The 27795-nt window shown below is 39.8% G+C and overlaps 1 protein-coding gene across 3 annotated transcripts in view; it reads left to right on the top strand.

Moving 5' to 3' along the window:
- LOC130930005 (adenylate cyclase type 1-like) overlaps positions 1-26982 on the top strand; it is a 63075-nt gene extending 36093 nt beyond the window's left edge. Inside the window, exons 5-20 of one of the 3 annotated variants that reach the window (XM_057857665.1) lie at positions 6463-6590; positions 6850-7008; positions 7231-7372; positions 8340-8495; positions 9854-10051; positions 10831-10928; positions 11007-11091; positions 11334-11423; positions 11685-11947; positions 12488-12614; positions 16672-16788; positions 16904-17050; positions 17231-17329; positions 17569-17683; positions 17763-17887; positions 22289-26982. In XM_057857665.1, coding sequence (XP_057713648.1) covers positions 6463-6590; positions 6850-7008; positions 7231-7372; positions 8340-8495; positions 9854-10051; positions 10831-10928; positions 11007-11091; positions 11334-11423; positions 11685-11947; positions 12488-12614; positions 16672-16788; positions 16904-17050; positions 17231-17329; positions 17569-17683; positions 17763-17887; positions 22289-22663 — 2424 coding nt within the window. In that variant the 3' untranslated portion in view covers positions 22664-26982. Of the gene's footprint in view, positions 1-6462; positions 6591-6849; positions 7009-7230; positions 7373-8339; positions 8496-9853; positions 10057-10830; positions 10929-11006; positions 11092-11333; positions 11424-11684; positions 11948-12487; positions 12615-16671; positions 16828-16903; positions 17051-17230; positions 17330-17568; positions 17684-17762; positions 17888-22288 lie in introns of those variants that run through there. The other 2 variants (XM_057857664.1, XR_009066977.1) reach the window with 2 other exon arrangements.
- Positions 26983-27795: the final 813 nt, after the last annotated feature.

Raw genomic sequence — 27795 nt, 5'->3', positions numbered from 1 at the left:
TCACATTTCTGCATAAAATCACCATCAAATGTGATCTGATCTTTGTCAAAATCACACAGATGACAATACAGTGTCTGCTTTAACTAAAATCACCCAAACATTTATAGGTTTGCATATTTAAATGAGGATACCATGCAAACAATGACAGAAGGGGGAAAAATAAGTAAGTCAACCCTCTGCCTAAGGAGACTTAAAGAGCAATTGAAACTAATTTTTACCAAACATTTTAAGTCAGGCGTGTGCCCAATTATTGATGAGTGGTTTAAAGCTGCCCTACCCACTATGAAACACGCACCTGGTGAGAAATGTCTTGATGAGAAGCAGTGTCTTATGTGCATCATGGCGCAGTCAAAAGAGCTGTCTGAAGACCTGCAATCAAAGATTGTTGATTTGTATAAAGCTGGGAAATGATACATACCATCTCTAAAAGTCTGGATGTTCATCAATCGACAGTCAGATAAGTTGTCTACAAATGGAAAGAGTTTGGCACTGTTGCTTCTCTCCCTACGATTGGCCGTCCACCAAAGATGACGCCAAGAGTTCAGCGCAGAATATCCAAAGAGGTCAAAAAGAACCCTAGTGTGTCTGCTAAAGACTTACAGAAATCACTGGCACATTCCAATACATCTGTGCACACATCAATTAGACGTAACACTACGGCCAAGAATGGTGTTCATGGGAGGACTCCAAAGAAGAAGCCACTGCTGTCTAAAAAACACATTGTTGCTCGTTTAGTGTTCGCAAAAAGGCACTTGGACACTCCACAGAGAGTTTGGCAAAATATTTTGTGGACTGATGGAACCAAAGTTAGAATTGTTTGGGAGTAACACACAAAATCATATGTGGAGGAAAATGGAACAGCACACAAACATCAACGCTTCATTCCCACCGTGAAGCATGGTGGAGGTAGCATCGTGATTTGGGGCTGTTTTGATGCCTCAGGGCCTGTACAACTTGCAATCATTAATGGAAGAATGAATTCAAAACTATTATCAGGATGTTTGCAGGAAAACCTGAGGCCATCTGTCAGACAGTTGAAGCTAAAAAGAGGATGGATGCTGCAACAAGACAATGATCCAAAACACAGAAGTAAATCAACTTCAGAATGGTTTTAGAAGAACAAAATACACATTCTGGATTGTCCAAATCAAAGTCCAGACTTGAACCCCATTGAGATGCTGTGGCATGATCTAAAGACAGAGATTCATGCCAGACATCCCAGGAATCTGACTGAACTACAGCAGTTTTGTAGAGAAAAATGGGCCAAGATTAGTCCTGATGGATGTGCCAGACTGATCTGCAGCTACAGGAAGCGTCTTGTTTAAGTTATTGCTGCCAAAGGGGAGGGGGGGGCACAAAATATTAAATGTGATGGTTCACTTGGTTATTTTCCCCCCCTTCCGTCATTGTTTGCATACTATCCTCATTGAAATATGAAAACCTATAGATGTTTGGGTGGTTTTAGTTAAAACTGACATTGTTTTTCCTCCGTGTGATTTTGACAAAGATCTGATTACTTTTGACGGTGATTTTATGCAGAAATGTGAGAAATGCCAAAAGGTTTAGATACTTTTTCATACCACTGTAAAATTTTCTGTGCTGTGCCCACAATGCTTGTGCTCATCAGTAGCTTAAATCTGACGTGTAAACACAAGCCAAATGCCCTTACAGGGTTTTGTCTTACGAACAGATGCAAGGATCACTGTTAAGTCCCACTGTTCCCGGAAGATGACTCTGTGCTCATTGCCGTGCTGATTGGAGATCCAGTCAAACAAAACATGCCCATTTTAGATTATATGAAATATACCGGAATGATGAGCTAACTACAGAACAGTCTACACTTTTATTACGTCTCTAGTCCTAAAATTCAGAATGCACTTTTCCCCCTTCAATTTTAAAACACTTCCAACTTCTAAGTGTTCTCAATGAAAGATCCATCGGTCAAAATGCATAAAGGGTACATACGTACTGTAATTGCAGCACATGTCAACCTGTTCTGTCTCAATCAAATAGGGCACTGCTCACAACCCCTGCCATAGAATAGCGCATTATGTCAACTCATGAATAGCTTTTGTTACAATGGCCACAAAAGAATTTGACCGCTAGGAATCACAAGTTTTGTGTATTCAACACACACAAATGAGTTTTGCACAAATGTTTAGCTTAAAGTGATGCAATTCATACTTGAATGGTTAGGGTGGGTGCCGGTTGCCACGCATGGCTATTTTGACCAATCAGAGAGTTTGTTGACTTGCTAAACTTCAAATGCATGGCTTTACTTTGTTTGTTTTTTACATGTCCACCATGTATCTCACTAGACAGTAATGACATCAGAAAAACCCAGCGATTTTTACAATGATAAATTGCTAATCAGGTCCCATTTCTTCTATTGACACGTTTTGTGTGAAGCTCAGTGGCCCAGAGCTATGTACCTTATTGGCTCGAATATAAGACGACCCCCTTTGTTAAGTTTGAAAAAAAATACTTTTTGAACACCAAATTCATTTTTATACAGAAAATAATTACAGTACATCTCAAACAAATGATTATAATAACATATTTGAGAGAAAAGCATGTTATTTTGTCTCAAATCTTAATATCTGAACATTTAAATAAGTAAACTAAAGTGCAATCACATTCGTAAATGAATGGCTTCTGGTTTTTGAAATGTAAATAAACCAATCTATTGTGATAAAACAACAAAATTGCAATAACTGCATTAACCATCAAAGTGAAGTCTAACTGTAACTGTAGTCTTGAAACAAATCTGAATAAGGAAAAACATTGCAATAAAATAATGCGAACTGGTTAAACTTGAGAGTAGCTGAGATCTGTCATGACAGAACATCGCTTCAATGATATCTGGCGCCATCTAGTGTCGTCAATGGGTATAATGTCTAGACCGCGAATATAAGACGACCCCCTCTTTTTCAGGCTAATTTTAATGCAAAAAAACACTGTCTTATATTCGGGGTAATACGGTAATTTAGCCTTAAAATGATGGCAAAAATTCAAAGGAGATGCATGTAGCTGTGTGGCAGAGGTCTACAACTGTCTCGACCAGGGGTAAATGCATTTAGGAAATTCATAATATCAAAAGTCAAACAAACGCGATCAGAGAAACATTTTCTTCCTTTTAGCGCTTTTGGGCCGAAACTGGGAGAATGTGTGGCTTTGGACAAAATAACATATCGTGACTCAGCGCTGTAACCGCTGTCATTTGTGTGTGTGTTTTATTTTACAGCTTGTTTGTCTCTTTCTATGTATCTTCTTTGTTGGCACGTATTGAATAGTATGCTCATTTGCAACTATATGCATATGGATGGGTTGTGTGTGTGTGGTTACACAACCACATCACACCTGTGGAAGTGCTCTATTATGATTGTGATTAGTTGTTTCTATCAAGGAAAATAGTAAAGAAAAAAGAGCCACCGTTAAGTATTCTTTCCATTTTCCTTCTCTTGATTAAAGTGCGTAGCCCATTAGGCCGGGTCACGTGATGTGCGATAATCTTGCACGGGTTCTCAATCAGCTCCTAAAGCCAGAGCACAGATTAGCACAGGACAAGTACAGGGTTGCAGACTCTAAGCACCGGGGCTTTCCCCCGCTCACCACAACCCTGCAGCGTTGCCATCGCGCCATCTGTTACTGAGCCAATACCTGACCCTAGGAGAACCAAAGACACCCTATTGGCTTGCTGACAACACAATAGAATGTACTTGCTTAACATGTGGATTGGAAATAGGTATCAAACTATTATAATATGAATTGTCGTAACTTTGGGATAAGTGTTTGATGAATGTTATTTGCAACAATAACAACATTCAAAAAGAAGTTTCCCTACAAATTATGTCACCAAGATACAGGTTTATATACCAGTAATAGCCACTCCCACACTGAGTTTCTCCGCTCATGATATTTCTAGCTCGGGTGGGTGAAGATCCAAAGCCACTTCCAAACGACTACAATGTCTTAAAGTTGTATCCATCCATCCATCCATCCATCCATCCATCCATCCATCCATCCATCCATCCATCCATCCATCCATCCATCCATCCATCCATCCATCCATCCATCCATCCATCCATCCATCCATCCATCCATCCATCCATCCATCCATCCATCCATCCATCCATCCATCCATCCATCCATCCATCCATCCATCCATCATCTACGGCTCAATCAGGGGGTCTGGTCGTGTGGGTAGCAGCTTCAGCAGGGAAGCACAGATTTCCCTTTCCCCAGCCACTTCAACCAGCTCCTCCAACAGGATCCCAAAGCGTTCCCAAGGCAACTGAGGGACAGAGTTTTTCCTGCTTGTCCTGGGTTGTCCCCGGAGCATTCCACTGGTGGGACATGCATGGAACACCTCTCAAGGGAGGCGTCCAGGACGCATCCGAACCAGATGCCCGAGCCACTTCAGCTGGTTCCTTTTCCCTCCCGGATGACTGTCTGAAATTTGTACTTAACCTCAGTTCACAAATTTAATTTGTTTCCAGACTATGCTTGTGAAGTAGGATGTTCCCCTTTATTTCTAAGAGAGCATGGGGTTAATCTGTGCCGGATCCTGCCGAAACAAGATCCGGCACCTCTTGATCTTGGCCTCCCTATGTTCCGGGACTTATTTGGGCAGATCCGGCACCTCTCGTGTATAGAAAATAATAATAATATCAAAACATTTTTAAAAAATGTATTGTAATAGCCCCGAATGGGGAGAAAGAAGGAGAGGAGTCATTGATGGCTTTCTCCACTTTATTGTAGCGACAATAAGAAAACAATAAACAAAATAACAACGGCCTGCCGCTTCTCGCTCGTCTCCCCCTCGCTTCCTACTACCTAACAGCTCTCCAGTCCCAGCGTCTCTTAAAGGGACCGTGCATAGTCACGGACATTACAGCATAAAATAAAATAAAATAATAATATGCATGAATTCATTTACAGAAGAAATACCAAGAATTTCATGTTGTTTATAAAAATTTAACGTCATTTGAAAGAGTCGGGGATTTGTTGATGCACTGAAAGACTGGACAAACAAATCATGCCCCTGACATTAAAAAAAAAAAAAAAAACTTTCGGCATCTAGGGAGCAAGCAGCTAGGATCAAATGGTATTTCAACATGCCAAAAAGACAGTTGCATTTACTGTCTTTTTTCAAAAAAAAAAAAAAAAAAGGAAGATGGTTTAAAACGAGTCAGAAAAGCAACAACCGACGATGAGGGCAGCTGCAGCGATCATGCTAATGAGCAGGTTAGCGTCACAGCAGCTAGCCAGGTTCACTGCCAGCCAGCCAAGCCCGGACAGGAGGCTGCTACCGTGGCAGCAGCTGGTCAGGTTCAGCGCCACCCGGAGTTTGGGCCAGCTACAGTGCCAGGGGTCAGTCAGGTGGACCACCAACAGCCGGAGCAACAGGCCAGTACCCTTATGGGAAATTCGGGTTTGGACTGCACAATTTGTAAGGCGGTGGGAGCTTAAGGGCCAGAGAAGACGGGGGGATGAAACACGCAAAAGAATGGGTTTGTGTTATTTATTGTAATCTCAGATTTTTATGTTTTACAAGTTAGACTGTACGTTACTGTAAGTCCCACCTGTGGTTATATGGGCAATTGCCCGTGCTGTGAAGAGTATAGCCTAAATATTTTTAAATTGTTGTCATAACATTTATACCATGGATATTATCTGAAATTGAGGCTTGTAAGTCCCACAGCATGGCAAGTGGGCATTTGCGTGTTGTTTTTGGCACCATTTTCTGCGTATGTTCCGGGACCTGTCCCCGGCTCGTCATTCCTACGCGGTCATATGTATTATGTACTTTGCGTTCTGGCACCTTATGATTTACAAATTAAGCACTGTAAGAGAGTATTTCCTTGTATTTGTAAATATTCCCCAAATCACCCAAACTACTAGTGGCAACATGAAAATATGTCACATAGGACATGAGTGTCACTGGAAATCGCTTGTTTCCACGATTCATGCTGGCTTGTGTGTTAAAAATAGCGTGGTCCATCAGATCGGTCGCGTGTTCCCGCCGCCGCCAACGTGCATAATTATGACTCTTTGTTGCTCTTCGCATGCACGGCCAGTGATCCCATTACCTCCATGGAGACAAAGAAAGGGTTGTGAGCGACAGCGTCAATGGTAACCTGGTTTCTCGGGCTCGTTCGCTTCAGTAATGGGGCTTTGTAGTTGCCAGCCTTGTTTTCATGCGCGCTGTGTGCGTGTGATGAAGTGGCAGTGTCTTTGCATTGGCTATTACGTGATAAAACACAGTACACCCGTAAGTTTAAACTGAATGCTTACATTATTTGCATAATATGACACATCCTAAGCATTGCGGGTTACGGTGATGTATGAGCAAATTTTCCCCTCGTTTGACCTTGCTGGCGGTGATCATGCATTGTTATACAATATATATATTCTACTGTTGTTCCAGTGACAGTCTATATTTGTCATGTGTGTTGCTAGGAAAACCACTGTCGGCGGATTAAGATCCTGGGAGACTGTTACTACTGCGTGTCCGGACTGACACAGCCTAAGACGGACCACGCTCACTGCTGTGTGGAAATGGGACTGGACATGATTGACACCATAACGTGAGTGATTGGATTGGCCGTACATCCTAACTTTCCCACTCTGGTATTCTCGCCAACCCATCGTAGGGTGCATATTGTATTGAGCAGGGGTCAGGCGTCTGCAATCTGCTGATTGACAGCCACATGTGGCTCTTGCATCTTTCAGTTTTGGCTCTCGGTGACTTTGAATTTTCAATTTGAGAAGCAGTTTAAAGTGCATTTGAACACACATGGTCCTTGAAGATGCATGATTAACCAAATGTGTCGCCCGTCCGCACAGGTCAGTGGCAGAGGCCACGGAGGTCAACCTCAACATGCGTGTGGGCCTGCACACGGGTCGGGTGCTGTGCGGGGTACTAGGCCTCAGGAAATGGCAGTACGACGTGTGGTCCAATGATGTCACACTCGCCAACGTGATGGAAGCCGGAGGACTGCCTGGGTCGGTACTAATTTAGATTCACTTACATTCACAATGATCCTTTCATGGTTCTAAAACGCATTTCTATTTTTTAAAGTTTTTTTAAAACCTGTCCTGTTAAGCTGCTTAGACAATAGGAATCTGAGTGTCCTTATGGCCTGAATAGTTTTAATGTATCACATGGGAGTTTTATATACTCCCATTGTGGATGTTCATCTGTCTCTATTTCTATATATTCCACAGTAAGGTCCACATCACAAGATCCACCCTGGAGTGCCTGAACGGCGACTATGAGGTGGAGCCAGGAAACGGTCACGAGCGCAACGCCTTCCTACAAAAACACGAGATTGAGACTTTCTTTATCGTGCCATCTCACCGACGCAAGGTACGCCATTTCCTGTCCGTCGTGTGCTGTTTATGTGTCGGCCCCGAGGGGAAATGACTATTTGCGCACTTTCAGTTGTGTTCTTTATGAGGCCGTGGCCCCAAGTGAACCCTTAATACCTCGAAGGGTGTACTGTGCAGAGATAATCCGCGCGGAAAGTCAGACGAGGCTCGATTGAAGAAGGAGGCTTATCTTCTCCTGGTTGCTTCTCCAGCACTAAACTCTCACAGGAGGCGAATGGGGGGAAAAAAAGCACCCTGAGTGTAGTCTAAAGCATCGAGCGTGATATAATGGAGCTCTCACACATTTGATGTGCAGATGATGTCACTTCCAGCCTGTAATGGATTCATCCAGAAGAAGCAAAAAAGAGCCTGTGGCATCTTTCATCCCAGATTTATAGAGTTTAGCATGCATACAGATGCACGCGTGTGGCAAACACGTCAACAACGAGCTTCTGCTCTCTCCTCACATGTTCTGCTTCTCTTCTAGTGGAAAAAATTTGAAGCGCTACCACCACAAGACTGGCATGAAGTCTGCTATTCAAGTAGTCAAGTGCTAAGATCATTGTAGTAAAGATTACAGTTGAGAGTGGTATTGTATGATTAGCAAGATGTGAGTGAAGACTGAAGAGGTTTCATAAAGTTAAATTGTGTATTTATAAACTGGTACACTGACAGAATATTAAATGCTTTGTGAAGTAAAATAAATGGACTCGTAATGGCAATATACTGTGACTTTATAGATTGTATTGTAACCTTACAATGAGCTCCTTGATTTTGCTCACATGTCCCGAAATTAATGATATGACCTGTGGGTTTGACCCGTATTCTCTCTGTGGTTAAAGTCCTAATCCTGGAAATAAAGACGGCATGACGATGTGAACACCCTCATGTCTTAAATAAGATATCTGTTCCCGTGCGGCGTATCATGACCGCCTTTTTTAAATCCTCCATTCCACCACTCACAGATATTCCCGGGATTGATTCTTTCGGATATCAAGCCGGCCAAAAAGATGAAGTTCAAGACCGTGTGCTACTTGCTAGTACAGCTCATGCACTGCAGGAAGATGTTCAAGGCCGAGATACCCTTCTCCAATGTCATGAACTGTGAGGACGGTGATAAGGTAACGGCATTCGCTTTTGCGAGTCTGTGAGTTTATGGAAGTTGACATCGGTTTAAGCAGATATTTCATCAAACCAAAGTAAGAACAAATGCTTTTGTTAGAGTGTATTGCATATTCATGATATTCATGAATTATGATGGTTAAAATAATCTAAACCACCAGGTAGCGCTCTAACCAGCAACTGTTGTGTCATTTTGGGGGGACAGAGGAAAACTAAAAAAAAAAAAAATGAATATGCACAAAAAATAAAAAGTGGGCAAGCAACAGGCTTAGGTGCTACATGCGGCCCACATAGTTTTTTTTTTCTGGCCTGCTCATGTATTTAATTATTATTTAAAAAATATATATATCTACATATCTACATATCTCTCTCTCTCTCTCTCTCTCTCTCTCTCTCTCTCTCTCTCTCTCTCTCTCTCTCTCTCTCTATGTGTATATGTATATGTATGTAGATTTATATATCTATATATATATATAGATATATACATATATATAATTACTACACTGTATTTCATTCAAATATGAATCACCACTGTTCTATATCTTACCGTTGAGCCTAACAATTTATATACATACATATGTATATATATATATATATATATATATATATATATATATATATATATATATATATATATATATATATATATTTATATTTATATTTATATACATACATATACATATATATATATATATATACATATATATATATCTATCTATATATATGTAGATTTATAAATATATATGTAGATTTATATATATATATAATTAATTACTACACTGTATTTCATTCAAATATGAATCACCACTGTTCTGTATCTGACCGTTGAGCCTAACAATTTATACATATATATATATATATATATATATATATATATATATATATATATATATATATATATACATATGTATGTATATAAATTGTTAGGCTCAACGGTCAGATATAGAACAGTGGTGATTCATATTTGAATGAAATACAGTGTAGAAATTAATTTAGGATATACAGTAATATACAGATTTAATGTAATCTTTTTGTGGACCGTTTCCTATTTTCTTTACGCACAGAGACAAAAGAAAGCAAAAATGGAGGTAAATTGGCTATGCTTCAGTGGCCACTATTTTCGCAGCTCTCCTCACTGTGGCTGCCAAAGACACTTAGTCTCAGCAGGGTGCATCGACTAATGAAGTTAAATGTGACGGCAGCAGCGTCATTTGAAAGTATAATCAGTTGCCCGTTTGTATTGTTGACACTCCTCCAGCCGCATTTCCAACATTATGACAACAGCAATCGGTACAACCACTTCTTTTTTCGTCTATTCTTAAATTCTACTTTTTCCACTTTCACCCGGTCCCAACAGCGGAGGGCCATGAGGACGGCACCACAGAAGCTGAGAAACCGGCCCAACGCCAACCAAGCCAACGTGGTTCAGAGCAGCCCCAGAACGCGGGTCAACCGCTACATAGGGCGTCTGATCGAGGCCCGGCAGACCGAGTCGGATACGGCTGACCTCAACTTCCTAACGCTCATGTACAAGTGCTCGGAGCGTGAGCAGAGGGTGAGGTGTGCTAGAGAAAAACAAAAAGTGGGACAGCTGGGTTTGAAGCATCACATTCCATTCTGTCTCTGGAAGTGACAAAAAAAAAAAAAAAACGAGCTGGCGTTTTTATGCCTTTTGCTGTATTGCTTTTACAAAAGTAGCATTAGGAAAGTCGTTTATCCATCTACCTAGCCTTTGTCTGCGTTTGCCATTTTTGCCACAACCCCTATGTGTCACACTTTAGTCAGTTGCCCAGGCAAGTGATAAAGTAACAATATTGAATAATAATTCAAGTTTGAGAATTCTACCTTTGAAATTCCTAGTCAGTCATCATCGTGTTTGCAACGGCATCACCACCCCCTTTCCCTCCTCCGCCCTCCCACTGATATGTGACAAAATTAGACAACTCGCGCTTCATTCAACCAGTTTGTTCGCAGTGAACAGGATCTTTTGGAAACCAAAAAAGGCTCACACCCATTTGGTGTAGCAACAAAAGTCTGCAGTACAATGGGCTAGCATGACACGAAAAATACACAAATTAATCCGCAAAATCTGATGAATCCGCAGTCCTTCTGCATACAATAGTATGGCTGTATCGTGAAGATGATCTCATTCACTGACGTCACATTCGCCTTCTTCTTTAATCTGAGACTGGCAGGAAGTCACTATGGTGTCTTGTGTTGTCATATACACTTTAAAGTTTGTTCCAATGTACGAAAATGTTTTTTCAATGTTATGTCTAGTTTGTCTATTTAAATCAGTGCTCACCTCTTTCTGCTCTATTTGGTACTGTAAAGTACCATCAGGTTCCGGATGAGTACTTCACCAGCGCCGTGGTTCTGTCTCTGATCCTCGCTGCCTTGTGTGGCCTTGTCTATCTTCTCATCATACCACAGTACGTACCGAGGCACAGTGCATAGACCACTACTCAAAATTTGTTTCTCCATTTATTTGAATATTTTATGTGATTCAGGGGAACAGTGGTGCTGGTGCTGCTTGTTTTCTGCATCTGTTTCCTGGTTGCGTGCATCATGTACCTACATATCACCAGAGTACAGGTGTGTTCGTTCACTTTTTACTATATATTTAGTTGTGATTCTGACTGATCAGTTCATTTCCAAAAGAAGTCAAACCATCCATACTTTACTAAATGTCATGTTTTAATCAGTGGTTGCCAAAGAAGGCAATAGGCGTCTAACCCATTTGAACTGGGAGGACAGGCAGTGAATGTTCACGATATCTGAATAATAATTGAGATGCAATAGAAAATTGAAAATGATCTGATGTTTTTGCATGTCAGTGTTTTCCAGGGTGCCTGACAATTCAGATTCGCACTGCTCTCTGCATTCTCATAGTGCTGTTAATCTACGCTGTTGCCCAAGCTTGTGTGGTAAGTCAAACACTTTATTCTCAGTGAAAAATCTATGCTGTGAAAAGTGGCACGGGGAATATATTACCTAATAAGGACTAAATACCAATAGAACAGGAAAAATTGAATTGTTTTAAAAAAAATAGGAAACATCACAAACATGATTGAATTGTGGCCTAAAATACCCCACAGGCTGGTGAAGGCTATTTATATAACTTACATTTTTAGAATTATTATATTTCTTGAATTAATAGCATTAAGTGTCCAAATGTATTTATACAGGTTGGCTGCATGCCTTGGCTGTGGGGTTCCACCAAGACCAACAGCTCCATTTTCATCATTGATAAAGACGGCGGTGGCAACCGTACCATGGCCGAGCTGCCCTGTGAGGGTGCTCGGTACGCCTTCCTGTCATGCGCAGTTGGCACACTCACCCTGGCGCTATTTCTGCGCATCCCCTGGCTGCCCAAGATGGCGCTGATGCTCCTGCTGGGTGTGCTGTACGTCACCGTGTTGGAGCTGAGTGGTTTTCGCAAGACCGCCGGGTGAGTGAGGCCCCAAGCTCAGTGGGGGTGGGGGCCGACATCAGACGGGCGTCTCGGCAATCATGCAAATAGGATGTTTGTCAGCGCCTTTGATTTTCCATCGTTTCATCAAAAGGAGGTTACATGTCGCTGGCGCATTTTGCTCAGGAGGTGCTGTGTTTCTCTGATCTCATGAGGGAAACAGATTGGCAGGAGTTAGGGGAGCCTTTACAGTACACATACAAGCATGCACACACACAGACACCCACACACTCATTCTCTACCCTTTTGAAGTAGATGTGTTCCATTTTTTAAATCACAAACTTGAAAAGAGGATGGCTGATGGGAAAATTATTGGAGCAGAAATAATTGAAGAGTGATAGTGGCATTCGTATGATTTTTCCTATTTCCTGTTGTCTTCAGTCCAACATTCACACAATTAGACATGTTGAGAGTGAATCCACATTTTCAAATGTGTGGGGGATCGCCTTAAGCCTCCCGTGTCGTTTTTTCTGGGTGGTCCGGCCTCAGTGCTAACTTGTGCCTTGGTCTCGTCCACAGTGGGGGGTCCTTCCACATCCGGGGTTATGAGCCCATCCTGTCTCTGTTGCTCTTCGTCTGTGCTCTGGCCCTCCACTCCAGGCAGCTTGACCTCAAACTGCGTTTGGACTTCCTCTGGGCTGTCCAGGTCAGACTGTGTGTCAATGTTTCACTACAGAGAAAGAGTTAGGTTTTGTTCTGAGTATAGATTTGTACATATACATTTATTTTTATATTCTTTACCAACAATGCGGGTAAGATGTTTGTTCAGGCTCTATTTAATTAGGAAAATGACAATTTTGCATAGTGAGAGGCTGACTTTGGCATTAAGCTATTCGAGTAGGTGGAAAGCTAAACAGCTAAGCGCGATATTACTGACCTCTACTGCTAGAAATGTGAAATGAAACTAAAATTGGCTCTAAAATGGTCAATATCACAATGTTTAATGAATTTGGCCATCATCCTCTCCACCACACTTGTTTTTTAATTTATCAGTGTGACTCAAAATAATTGGCTGCTTGTCATCAAATACGCTTGTTGTTTGCGTTTTTATTTGTCAAAATTTCAAAATGAATTTTAATAGGTGCAAATATTACCTACAATTTTTCTGGTTTAATTCTGAAATGCTACCTGGAAAAAAAAAAAAAAAAAGGAAAAGAAGGTCCTGGGTTAATGTTGTGCTTCTTTTTAAAGAAAATTAAAAATATATTAAGAGCATTTTAAACTATTGTTCTGTTTTTTTTTTCTCAACAACAAAAAACAAAACAAAACAAAACAAAAAACATAACTATAAGAACTCTTAACTTGTCTGCCATTGCTGGGAATAGTCATCCACCCCGTTTTGACATCCATAACCATCAATGGCAGTAACCGAATTAAAAAGGACTGGACATCCATTGCTGTCAATGGCAGCTAATGAATTAGGAATCCAATAGAAAAATCATAGAAACATTTTAGTCTTAAAAACCCATGGAGTTCAGTTATAACCTATGATTATCAACTTAAATATGATGTATATATGACATAAATCTGTCAGTTTCTCCTTACTTCAAAGAGTAAGGTAGCGAGCCCCTTCAGTGCGTCGTCCAATCCATTCCACTTGTTTATATAGAGAACGTCCACATCACTGAAAATCCTTTCTGTGTTTTTTTAATGGCATTTTTTTTCCAGTAGTGAGTAATCTAATTAATTACTTTTCCCATCTTGTTACTGAGGATGTAAAGGGGAGCATTTGTACAGTTTGGTTGAATGAAACGCGAGTTGTCTGATTTTGACAGCTGTCTGGATAGAGCGGAGCGGGGGGTGGGGGGGGGGTGACGCTTTGTTTGCATTAGCATTCATATTTAAATACAGCTCATTGCGTCCAGGTGCATACAATTGATTGAAAAATAATGTGCTGTTTTCTAGCTGAGTGTGCACTATCATCCCCAAGTTAGCATTGCTTTGTAGATGCTACAATATAATATATATATGGCGGAAAACACTCAGGTGACTTGAAGTTCCGCTCTGAGACCCACAATTTGGCTAAATTTCAAAATTGTCCGATATGCATATGTGATACATCATTAGAAAGCTTAAAATCTCAATTTTCTGGGGGAAGAAATTTTTTGAACAGGAGGGCATTTTAAAAAAAATAATAATAAACAGCAAAACCCTGGAGGTGAGAGCACACGAGAGAAGAATTACAGACGCCATGACTTTAACAAGATATCGCGTACTTACCTTGTTTCGTTCCAAAAACTCCATGTAGCATGTATCACCGAGTGTCAAGACACAGCTGTGAATGGCCACAACTAGATTTTGGGGGGATTTTATGGGTGAAACATGGTAATATTACAAGGGTCGCGATGCAGAAATCGCAGACATCAAGGAGTGGTCAAGATGTCCTTTTGCATATATTTACCCTTTAAACGTTTCTTTTCAATTATCTTTGTTTGGATCGATTATTTATCATCTAACATGTAGGAGAAAATGCGTTAGTAACAAAAAATACAATTAAGCGGTAGATATCCGTGACTTTTCTACAGACGCCATTTTTTTCATTGTGACGTCATTTGTTCAAAAGTTTAAAATATGCGAGTGAATAATTTTTTAAAGTTTTTTTTTTTTTTTTTTAAACGAAATATTAGACACAGCTGTGAATGGCCACAGCTGGATTTTTGGGGGATTTTATGGGTGAAACATGGTAATATAACAAGCGTCGCGATGCAGAAATCGCAGACATCAACGAGTCGCTGAGATTTTCTTTTTCATATATTTACCCTTTTAAATGTTTTTTTTTTTTTTCTTTGTTTGGATCGATTATTTATCATCTAACATATCAGAGAAAATGCAACAGTAACAAAAAATAAAAATAGAATGAAGCGATAGTCATGAGGTAGATATCCGGGACTTTTTTAAAGACACAATTTTTTTCATTGTGACGTCATTTGTTCAAAAAGTTTAAAATATGCGAGTGAATAATTTTTAAAGGTTTTTTTTTTTTTTTTTTTAAACAAAATATTAGACACAGCTTTGAATGGCCACAGCTGGATTTTTGGGGGATTTTATGGGTGAAACATGGTAACGTCATTTGTTCAAAAGTTTAAAATATGCGAGTGAATAATTTTTAAAGTTTTTTTTTTTTTTTTTTTTAAACAAAATATTAGACACAGCTGTGAATGGCCACAGCTGGATTTTTGGGGGATTTTATGGGTGAAACATGGTAATATAACAAGCGTCGCGATGCAGAAATCGCAGACATCAACGAGTCGTCGAGATTTTCTTTTTCATATATTTACCCTTTTAAATGTTTTTTTTTTTTTTCTTTGTTTGGATCAATTATTTATCATCTAACATATCAGAGAAAATGCGACAGTAACAAAAAAAAAAAAAAAAAAAAATAGAATTAAGCGATATTTATGAGGTAGATATCCGTGACTTTTATAAAGTCACCATTTTTTTCATTGTGACATCATTTATTTTAAAGTTTAAAATATGCGAGTGAATAATTTTTTAAAGTTTAAAAAAAAAAATTTTTTTTTTAACAAAATATTACACATCAATGAATGATTCTAAGCTAAAAATGACAGACATTTTGAATAACAAATAAAATTAATTACCTTCGTTTTATGGCTGGGTTGAAACAAAAGCTGTTGTGCGACGTCTGTAAACGGGGGTTTCCAGGGTAAAACGGACAAATTAAAAATAGTTCGGGGGCTTAGTGGCCATGAATCTGCTATGGCAGCATATACAGTGCCCTCCATAATTATTGGCTCCCCTGGTTAAGATGTGTTTTTTAGCTTCTAATATTTTTTTTTATTCAAATAATATGGGACCTTAATGGAAAAAAGAAAAATCCAACCTTCAATACAAGTGCATTTATTCAGTGGGGAAAAAATTCCACATAAAGAAATAATTATTTGACATCAAATAATGTGTGTCACAGTTATTAGCACCCCTGGTGTTAATACTTTGTACAACCCCGTTTTGCCAACAAAACAGCACCTAATCTTCTCCTACAATGTTTCACAAGCTTGATTTTGTGTCTGGTGAACCATTTCTGTGTAGATTTGGCCATATGTTTAGGGTCATTGTCTTGCTGAAAGACCCAGTGACGACCCATCTTCAGCTTTCGGGCAGAGGGCAACAGATTTTGATTTAAAATGTCCTGGTATTTCAAAGCATTCATGATGCAATGCAACCTAACAAGGTTCCCAGGGCCTTTGAAAGCGAAACAGCCCCACAGCATCACTGACCCACCCCCATACTTCACAGTGGGTATGAGGTGTTTTTCAGCATGTGCATCTTCCAAAAAGCTCAATCTTGGTCTCGTCTGACCAAAGCACCATGTCCCAGGCTTCAACTGGGACCGTGTGCCAGGCTTCAACTGGGACCGTTTTTTTTCAGGGGGCGGGGGGTGTCAAAATCATTTCAATTAAATCAGTTGATATATAGATCTTTGATGTGAAAGATGTTATAGAATGTATAATGTAATAATCTATATATACAGTGATAATAATCTTTGTTAGCTGTTTGCGAAGTTTTGTGCTTGTACACACTTACATCATGTGCATCTCCTGGGGGCTAAGCCCCCCCTATTCTTAAAACCTAGTGACGCCCCTGGTGATTATATGATATAGTATAAAAGTAATTAAAAGTCCAATTTCCATAATATTTAAATTCAGTATGTCTTTGTGAACTACATGTTTCATGTCTGTTGGCAGGCAGAGGAGGAAAGGGATGGGATGGAAAAAGTCAAACTAGACAACAGGCGGATCTTGTTCAATCTGTTGCCGGCACATGTGGCCCAACACTTCCTGCTGTCCAACCCCAGAAACATGGTGAGCCCAGCTCATAAACAGGCAGACACACACAAACAGGTAGACCATCAGAAAAAGTGGCATGGGAACACATTGCAAATACACACGTTTAAGTCTCATTTCCCCCCCATTTTAGGATCTCTACTACCAGTCCTATGCACAAGTAGGTGTCCTGTTTGCCTCCATTCCAAACTTCAATGACTTTTACATTGAGTTGGATGGCAACAACATGGGAGTGGAGTGCCTGAGACTGCTCAATGAGATCATTGCAGACTTCGACGAGGTTTGCTTATATTATATAATTTGAAATACTCACTTTGTGATCGTTTATGTCGGACAGTAAAGGGTTTGATAAGGACAGACAAAGTACAAACGTGGGGAATAGTGATATATTTACAGACACCTTTTTCTTTTATTACTGAACAATGAGTTAGGAACGTAAACGTGACTGTGATTCTTCTAGCTCATGGACAAAGAGTGCTACAGAGACATCGAGAAGATTAAGACAATTGGCAGCACGTACATGGCGGCCGTAGGCCTCGTCCCAACCATTGGAGCCAAGGTGAGACACTTCAATGTGTGTCTGTCTTTGTGTAAAATTTAACTCATTGGCTTCGACTGTTAGTGATAGATGTCCAATCCAAACGAACTGGGAGGGAAGTCAGTTTTTCATTTAATGCCAGCCCTCCCAATTCAAATGGATTGAACGTCTATTGGCATCAGTGGGAGCAAATGAGTTTGTGCCCAATCCCGTGTAGATGACTATGAGATCCCAACAGACATCCTTTTGTACTTCTTTAGGCCAAGAAGTCAATTTATGACCACCTGAGCACAATTGCGGACTACGCCATCGAAATGTTTGACGTGTTGGATGAAATCAACTATCAGTCTTATAATGAGTTTGTCTTGAGAGTGGGTATGTCTGCACACGATCGTGCACAAAATAACAAAGTATGAAAAGGTTTTCATGCCATTTGCTCAATATCCCATGGTAGGCATCAATGTTGGCCCAGTGGTGGCGGGGGTTATCGGGGCACGGCGACCCCAGTATGACATCTGGGGGAATACGGTCAATGTGGCCAGTCGCATGGACAGCACGGGAGTACCCGGAAAGATACAGGTGACAAGACAAGCTTTTAAAAAAAAATTTTTTTTTTAATACATACATTTAAAAATATATATGGCAGAAAACACAGACAAGGCTGAAAAAGCAGTTTCTGCTCTTACACCCCTCATTAAAAGAAACTGCTGTATTTTAAGCGAAAAGAACTGTTGTGTTTGACAAAACAATATGTCTATATGCTGCCATAGCACATTCATTGCACATTAAGCCCCCAAACTATTTTTAATTTGTCCGTTTTACCCTGGAAACCCCCGTTTACAGACATCGCGCAACCGCTTTTGTTTCAACCCAGCTATAAAATGAAGGTAATTAATTATATTTAGTATTCAAAATGTCTGTCATTTTAGCTTAGAATCATTAATTGATGTCTAATATTTCGTTAACAGACACTGCACAAACGCTTTTGTTTCAACCCAGCCATAAAAAGAAGGTAATTAATTATATTTAGTATTCAAAATGGCTGTCATTTTTAGCTTAGAATCATTAATTGATGTCTAATATTTAGTTAAAAAAAAAAAACAACAACTTAAAAAAATTATCCACTCGCATATTTTAAACTTTTGAACAAATGACGTCACAATGAAAAAAATGGCATCTGTAAAAAAGTCACAGATATACCTCATAACTATCGCTTAATTGTATTTTTTGTTACTGTCGCATTTTCTCCTACATGTTAGATGATAAATAATCGATCCAAACATAGATAATTGAAAAGAAACGTTTAAAGGGTAAATATATGCAAATGGACATCTTGACCACTCCTTGAAGTCTGCGATTTCTGCATTGCGACCCTTGTAATATTACCATGTTTCACCCATAAAATCCCCCCAAAATCTAGCTGTGGCCATTCACAGCTGTGTCTTGACACTCAGTGAAACATGCTACGTGGAGTTTTTGGATCGAAACAAGGTAAGTACGCGATAATATCTCGTTAAAGTCGTGGCGTCTGTAATTCTGCTATCGCGTGCTCTCACCTCCGGATAGGGTTTTTCTGTTAAAAAAACATTTAAAAAAAAAAAAAAAAAAAAAAAAAAAAAAGCCCTCCTGTTCAAAATTTTTCTTCCCTCAGAAAATTGAGATTTTAAGCTCTCCAATGGTGTATCACACATGCATATCGGACAATTTTGAAATTTGGCCAAATTGGGGGTCTCAGAGCAGAACTTCAAGTCACCTAAGTGTTTTCCGCCATATATATATATATGTATATATATATGTATATGTGTATGGCGGAAAACACTCGGGTGACCACTTATGTATCACACATGCAAATAGGACAATTTTGAAATTTGGCCAAATTGGGGGTCTCAGAGCAGAACTTAAAGTCACCCGAGTAAAATCTCATTTTTTGGGAGGAAGAAAAATTCTGAACAGGTGGGCGTTTTAAAAAGAAAAAACATTTATAAACCCCTAAACCCTAACTCGAGGTGAGAGCATGGCAGAGCACTCTTAAAGGGTATGAAAACACTAAGGGGCTGTGAATAAAACCGTTATGTGGCAAGATAACAAATATGAATAAAGTTAACAAAAAAATAAATTGCATTCATGAGCAATTATCGAAAATAGATCGAAAATTACGAACATTTCCGAAAGTATTCCAGAAACAGCCGAATGGGGCGGAGACGTCATAACAAGGAAACAAAAGGTCGAGGCAGTTGCCATCGTTTTTTGTCGACGAGAGATTTGCATTCGTGTTTTATCAAAAAAATCGCTAAAATGGTTCAAACCTGTCATGCTATGTGGTTTACAAATAGCCATTTGTCACAATGTAGTACCCATGAGTTCCCGAACGCAAGAAAAAGAGCTGGACTACGCAGACAATGAGTAAAGTTCGTCAGTGCTAAGAGGGCTAATTTTGCAGACCCAGCCTCTGGCATGGTTTTGTGTGGTGCGCATTTTACACCGGAAAGCTATACGAACTATGGGCAAATGAAATCAGGTTTTGCTAAGAAATTGCTGCTGAAAGCAGATGCAGTGCCCACCTACACGCGCAGCCACCTAAATGTCCCGACATAACAAGAAAGAGGACGATGACTGGCTCTGATGAGACCACCTCAGCACCCTCAAAGCAAAGGAGGGAAATGGCAAGAGTGAGTACTCTTTTATAATAAAAAACATATCACACATTGGATATAGGACTCGACACATGTATAAATTATCGCTCGTAAAATATATAGAACAAATCCTCTAATCCCATTCATATTTGTGTCGGTTGGCAGAGCGAAAACCGATGATAGCATATTAAATGATAATTATTCTATACATTACTTTATTTTGTGGTCACGGTGTATCAGCTTCACAAAAAGAAATGCAAAACAAACCATTCGTGTGATTCTGTTGCCGCCGGTGTTTCATCAGTGTGATTGCTCCCCTCTATGATCCCTTCATTAGGCTGCATTGGCTTTCGTTTGGGCTCAAATTGATAACCCAAAACACCAAAGAAAGGTTCATAACTCTCCTCGTCACCATTAGAAGAATGTTTGTTACGTCGGATTCGTCGCTGCAAATAGAAACAAAATTGTCTGCCATCATCGCCGCCATTCAATACTAAGCACTGAGCCGGTTGTTTCCTTATAGTGACGTCACGCACACAATATGCTAGATTTCTGGCATCTTGGGGGCGGGTCCTTTTAGCTTGACAATCGACCTAATTTCTATAATTTTCTTGGTGTTGCGATGTGTGTAATTACATGAAGTGGCATGATATGAATTCAAAAGGCATGCGTTGATGGATAAATGATGGAATATTAGCATTTGCCCAGGTGTTGTCATACCCTTTAAAGACACGAGGATTTTCACGAGATATTATCGCGTTCTTACCTTGTTTCGATCCAAAAACTCCATGTAGCATGTCTCACCGGGTGTCAAGACACTGCTGTGAATGGCCACAGTCGGACTTTTCGGAGATTTTATCGGTGAAACACGGTAATATAACAAGGGTCGCAATGCAGAAAACGCAGACATTAAGACATTTTCTTTTTCAAATATTTACCCTTTTAAACGCTTTTGTTCAATTTTTCTTTGTTGGGATCGATTATTTATCATTTAAAATATCGGGGAAAATGCGACAGTAACAAAAGAAAAAAAACACAATTATGCAATAGTTTTGAGGTAGATATCCTTGACCTATTTACAGACACTATTTTTATCATAATTTTTTTTTTCTTCAATTTTTCTTCGTTTGGATCGAGCAGTAACAAAAAAAAAAAAAAAAGAATTAAGTGGTAGTTATGAGGTAGATAGCCGTGTCCTTTTTACAGACACTATCTTTTTCATTGTGGCGTGATTTGTTTAAAAGTTTAAAATACGTGAGTGAATAATTTTTTGAAGTCCTTTTTTTTTTTTTTTTTTTTTTTTTAAAACAAAATATTAGACATCAAGTAATGATTCTAAGCTGAAAATGAAACCTTTCGAATAATAAATATACTAGTAATTACTTACTTTCTTTTTATGGCTGGGTTGAAACAAAAGCGGTTGCGCGGTGTCTGAGTAATGCGCCATGAAACTACTATGGCAGCATATAAACATATTGTTTTATATTCTATTAAACACAACAGTTCTTTTGGCTTAAAATACAGCAGTTTATTTTAAAGAGAGGCGCAAGAGCAGAAACTGCTTTTTCAGCCTTGTCTGTGTTTTCCGCCATATTTTATATATATATGTATTTTCTGTACTAGTGACCACCCTTATCTGACACATGAAGACACATGAATTCCTTCCTCTAACTGTGTAAAATGTTTAGACTTCAGCCAACTGCCACCTGCTTTTTCTAATACGCAACCTTGTTCAACACCAAATCAAAAAATGAACTTGGGGGTCTGTCAGTGAACTTTCATTCATTGCCAGCACATCCGAGTTCAAATGGATTGGATTTCTATCACAGTCAATGGCGCTGAAACATGATCATTCAATGCTAACCCATTTTGCTCAAACGGACTGGACCTCCATCGCCTACAATGGCTGTGAATGAGTTAAAGTGCCTGTGACACGAAAAAGCAAGTTTATTTCATAATACACGCGGTATTTTATGCCGCTGAATGATATGGGCCGCTTGGATGTGTGTGGAAGCGATCGCTATTTTTATTTAGTTTTTTGAATCCCGCGCCATGAAAATGAGTGACTTCCGGCTTCGGTCTTGCATTGAGGAGGAGGGCGCTGTGACGTGTACGGTAGAAGACGTCCTCTTGGACTGGATTTGTCTCCAAAATATGAACAATATATCATTTTAAAATCACTTGTTATAGCATTTCATAGCACCTTTAACCTTATTCCCAAGCTTGAAATTCATACAACAGCTGCTTCAGAACAATCCCTGGGGAAGAACGTAAAAGATGTAGAAACATATTTTCGGCCCTGAACGACATTTTTAATCGTCCCTTATGCCATCTGTGTACAATGTAGGTGACAGAGGAAGTCTACCGCCTGCTGAACTCTGACTACGACCTGGTGAGTCGCGGCAAAGTGAGCGTGAAGGGCAAAGGGGAAATGCTGACTTACTTCTTGGAAGGCAAAGTGCAGGGTGTGGGCACAGCCACCACCTCTTCCGTGGTGCGTTCAGCCAGCCTAGCGCGCCGCATCCACTCTTGCGGCAAGACCAGTGTGCCCGCTAACCTGGGCAGCATCTCCTCTGTCGCCGCCACCTCCAACAGCCAGCCGACATGCTTGCCCTCTTCACGTGTGCCTGCGGTGGGTGAGGTAGAGGAAGAAGAGGAGGATATAGATGTGACAGAGATTGAGATTGAGGCCACGGCGACTGCGGCTAATGCTGCGGTGTAGACGCAAACAAAAGCGTGACCTCAGTGAAGGCAAGAAGAACCAAGATGGAGGCCTTGAGGAGGGCGGCCTGCATGTTTCCTGCAGGTGCGACGCACATTCAGGAAATGAGTCCAGACAATCATACTTGCCGTTTTTTTTTTTTTTTTAAGGGAATGTCAGCTGCTTGACACCCCCTCAGACACAGCATCCTTTATTTGCAGGTAAAATCTCTGCAAAAGGTATATTCTGCAGTATTTGTATTAATTGAAGAAAAGCAAACAAAAACACTGATGTTGCTGTTGCTTTTGCACTGTCTTTCTAATGATGCCAAGGATGCATTGCATTATTTACAAGTGTCGCAGTATTTCTTTTTATGGTGCGCATAAACAAACTTGCGTGTGTTTGCGAGTGTATGGTGGTGTGTGATTATATGATGCAGCACAATGACATTTTAACACATTTGCTGACACATTCCTGATTACCAGGGCATCACTTTTCACAACTTGACAGCCATAGCTATAATTTCCCCTTAAATGGAAACCAAAGTATTGAGCTATAGAATGCAGCATCTACTATATGACCACATGCGACTCTTTCAAGCACCTTCAGATAAGCTAAAATGTGTGTTTTTAAAACCGTATTCAGAGAAACTACAGTGGAACCTTTGAGGTCAAATGCGATTTGTTGAAAGAGGTTTCAGATTTGGAACAAATGTAATCTGGTTTTGGGTCAAATTGTTGCATTACTTTTACATAATGATTTAATCCTTGTTACTAATGAGATGTTAAAACAACACTTTTCAGTCATAAATTATCAGTCATTTAAGTTTATACGGTTAATAAGAGATAATAGCAGTCAAATTGTAGTCTAACTATGATGGAAGTGAAAACAAGTTTGTCCCATTAATAATAATATGATGGGATAACATTTTTCAACTGATCTAGGACAATTTTAAATTGTTGAATATTAATATGAAATCAGGTTTTTACGCTAAACTGATACTTACATACAGTGGGGCAAATAAGTATTTAGTCAACCACCAATTGTGCAAGTTCTCCTACTTGAAAAGATTAGAGAGACCTGTAATTGTCAACATGGGTAAACCTCAACCATGAGTGACAAAATGTGGGAAAAAAAACAGAAAATCACATTGTTTGATTTTTAAAGAATTTGTCGAAGGATACCAAAGACAAAATTGTTGTCCTGCACCAGGCTGGGATGACTGAATCTGCAATAGGTAAAACGCTTGGTGTAAAGAAATCAACTGTGGGAGCAATTATTAGAAAATGAAAGACATACAAGACCACTGATAATCTTCCTCGATCTCGGGCTCCATGCAAAATCTTACCCCGTGGCGTCAAAATGATGACAAAAACGGTGAGCAAAAATCCCAGAACCATACGGGGGGACCTAGTGAATGACCTACAGAGAGCTGGGACCACCGTAACAAAGCCTACTATCAGTAACACAATGCGCCGCCAGGGACTCAAATCCTGCACTGCCATACGTGTCCCCCTGCTGAAGAAAGTGCATGTCCAGGCCCGTCTGCGGTTCGGTAGAGAGCATTTGGATGATCCAGAAGAGGACTGGGAGAATGTGTTATGGTCAGATGAAACCAAAATAGAACTTTTTGGTAGAAACACAGGTTCTCGTGTTTGGAGGAGAAAGAATACTGCATTGCATCCGAAGAACATCATACCCACTGTGAAGGGGGGGGTGGAAACATCATGCTTTGGGGCTGTTTTTCTGCAAAGGGACCAGGACGACTGATCTGTGTAACGGAAAGAATGAATGGGGCCATGTATCGAGAGATTTTGAGTGAAAATCTCCTTCCATCAGCAAGGGCATTGAAGATGAGACGTGGCTGGGTCTTTCAGCATGACAATGTCCCAAACACACTGCCAGGGCAACAAAGGAGTGGCTTTGTAAGAAGCATTTCAAGGTCCTGGAGTGGCCTAGCCAGTCTCCAGATCTCAACTCCATAGAAAATCTGTGGAGGGAGTTGAAAGTCCGTGTTGCCCAACAACAGACCCAAAACATCACTGCTCTAGAGGAGATCTGCATGCAGGAATGGGCCAAAATACCAGCAACAGTGTGTGAAAAGCTTGTGATGAGTTACAGAAAATGTTTGGCCTCCGTTATTGCCAACAAAGGGTACATAACAAAGTATTGAGATGAACTTTTGGTATTGACCAAATACTTATTTTCCACCATGATTTGCAAATAAATTCTTTAAAAATCAAACAATGTGATTTTCTGTTTTTTTTTTTCCTCCACATTCTCATGGTTGAGGTTTACCCATGTTAACAATTACGTGGCCTCGCTAATATTTTCTAGTGGGAGAACTTGCACAATTAGTGGTTGACTAAATACTTACTGTATTTGCCCCACTGTATATATGTAGACCTCTTACTTAAAACAAAATCACAAACAAGCAACAACAACAAAAAACATGTGACCATCGTTGTAAAAGTTGACTAGATTGAGCAAAACCAATGTGAAGTTTGAATTTAGCATATCAAAAATGTATTGTTGACCAGTATCATTAAAAAATTGGTAAGAAAAAAAAAATCCTTTTAATTTTGATTAAGAATTGCTGGTATAGAAAGGCAAAAAAAAGCTGCATTGTACAGGACAATGTGCCCAACCCAAAAAAGTAAAACATTGCAAACTGAAACACAAGAGGAATGGCAAAATAATCATTTTCCAATTTTGTGGTTTTTAGAGGTTCCACTGTTGCTGCCTCAACCCGATTATACTGACCAGTTTATGTTTGTTATGTATGCAGTCAACAAACAAATTGTGCCATTGTTGGGAAAAAAAAAAAAACCTGCAGGCATGGCGCAGTTACATACAACATGAGCGACAAAGCTATGGCCAGTGGGCCATATGTGTGCAATTATAGAAACAACAGGACTCTTAAACCACTCATGCGCCTAATATTTCATGGTCACAATTATTTGGGGGTCTTAATGTCATGGGGAAAAAAGTGTTACCCAACCTTCACACGTGTCACAGTCACAAATGTACAGAATTGCACTTAGGACATGAGTGGACACTAAAGTCCCACATTCTACTTACAGTATACAGTTCACTCCCGCATATTTGCTGTTCAGCAATATTTGAGAACACGTCCTGCGTTATTCGTGAGAAATCTCACTTTTTCTTTGAAATTTGAAATGCATGTGCCAGGGCTCATCTTCCACTACAAGAGGATTTGGATTTCTTCCTCATTAACTGCCATTGTCGGCAATAGAGTAAGGGCGTAGGTTTGGTCTCAACATTGGTAGGGACGTTATACCAGCATTACTTGCATGTACACTTTTTGCTTGGGACATTAATAAGACCAAACAGATTGGGTGAATGGGGGTCAAGAATACATTTCCCACGAATATGAACCTAATTAATTGATAGGCTAAATCAGGGTTGCTCATTACGTCAATCGCAACGCTGGTGTGCGGCATCAAACAAACAAAAATAATAGAAAAAAAAACAGCAGCATGTGTGTTGTTTGACTGTCAACACTTTCCTGTGAAACACAGACTGGGATCTCTCTCTCTCTCTCTAAGTAACGTCTTGCTCACGTTGTTCTGGTTCTATAGTTTTCAGCAGTGTTCAACACATTTCCCACAGTTTAATTAATGTTAATAGGACAAAACACAAACAAGGGGACACTTCTTTCTAAGCAGCTTCCTACTTGAGTTTGGAGGTTAGCAAATTCACACAGTTTAATGTTATGCTAACTCTGATGCAGGTCGGTCTTTCAGCATAGCAAAATTAGTGGTGTGGTTCCCACCTTCACAACATTGACTTAAAATGTTTTTTATTTTTTTTAATTTTTATTTTTACATTACTTACAGTGGCTGCGGCAGCCAAAAAAACTTCTAATATCCCTCCCCTTTGAAAGAGAACGCTGCATGTTCCCTGTCGGAACTGTGTAAAGTGTTAGCGTGGACGTGTGTGTGTGTGGCGGGGGTGGGTTTCAACGAATCAAACGTGCGTTTGAGGGAAAAAATGGACCGGCAGATTCAGCAAGTGAAAAGGGGTAGATTTAAGTCCGAACATAATGAAAATAATTCACTTTATATTGGTTAAATCATATGGGAAGACAATCCAAATTACCTAGAGTATATAACCGAAGCCATTATATACTGCATATGAGGTTGGTTAAAAGTTGGTGGGGCCAATTTGAGCATCCTCAAAAGTATGTAGTGTTATGTCCCTACGGTTCTATGCAAACCTACGCCTTTGCAATAGACATCCAATTCATTTAAACGTGGAGGGTTGAAAAAGATAAGAATAGAAAAAGTTAATGCTCTTTTTTTTTTTAATTGTATTCTTTTTTTTTTTTACTTTTTATTATTAAGCGATCAAACTGGGTTGCTTTAGTGTAAATGTTGACATTTTTCCCAAAAACCTCTCAAGTGAACGCACTAACTGATCTCTTATCTAAAATATCGCATACCTGCCATCTGCTGGTGGTTGTGTGGCAGCAGGTGGTTGTGGTTCCAAGATGGAAGTCTACAATGAAGCAGTGCGACACCCTCATCGCCTCTCCCTTTGAAAGACGTACTTGACCAGTATACCTGTCAATTCTAGTGAAAGCTCGGATACTACCTGATGAATACACTCAATGCCAGTGAAAGAATACGCTAGTTTAATTACTTTTAGGGCAGCATTCGTAGTTGGCCCTGGTCCCAATCCCCTGTGCGGTGGTTCACTGTACGCCAAAAAGCCGTACCTTTCGTATATAGCCTCTTTTTGCATCGATGTACATACATTGTCAGATTTCTGCCTTACTTAATGACAAGCTTATCAGTGTTTGCAACCTGCCTTTATACACAAACAGTATTCACTTTGATATGCAGGTCATACTCTTTAATGTTGTTCTATGTAAATAGCCAAACACTTGTAAACTACATTCCATCTTGTACAGTGTAAAGCTCGTTTATGGAAAATTTTGTAATAAAAACAAGATTGGTGTATAAAATTATGACAGTCTATGATTTTTGTGATTACAGTGCCATTGTATATTGCTTTGGTCAGGAACATCTCTACTGACCTATGTGCAGGGGTGAAAGTGGCTAGAATTTCTTGCCGGAACTCCCCGACATGAAGGTTGCCACGGAGCCAGAAATTTTATTTATTTATTT

The sequence above is a fragment of the Corythoichthys intestinalis genome, chromosome 14, assembly GCF_030265065.1.
Source record: "Corythoichthys intestinalis isolate RoL2023-P3 chromosome 14, ASM3026506v1, whole genome shotgun sequence".
Classification (NCBI taxonomy): Eukaryota; Metazoa; Chordata; class Actinopteri; order Syngnathiformes; family Syngnathidae; genus Corythoichthys; species Corythoichthys intestinalis.
The sequence above is the reverse complement of the archived record's forward strand: the minus strand, read 5'-3'. Positions and strand labels throughout refer to the sequence as shown.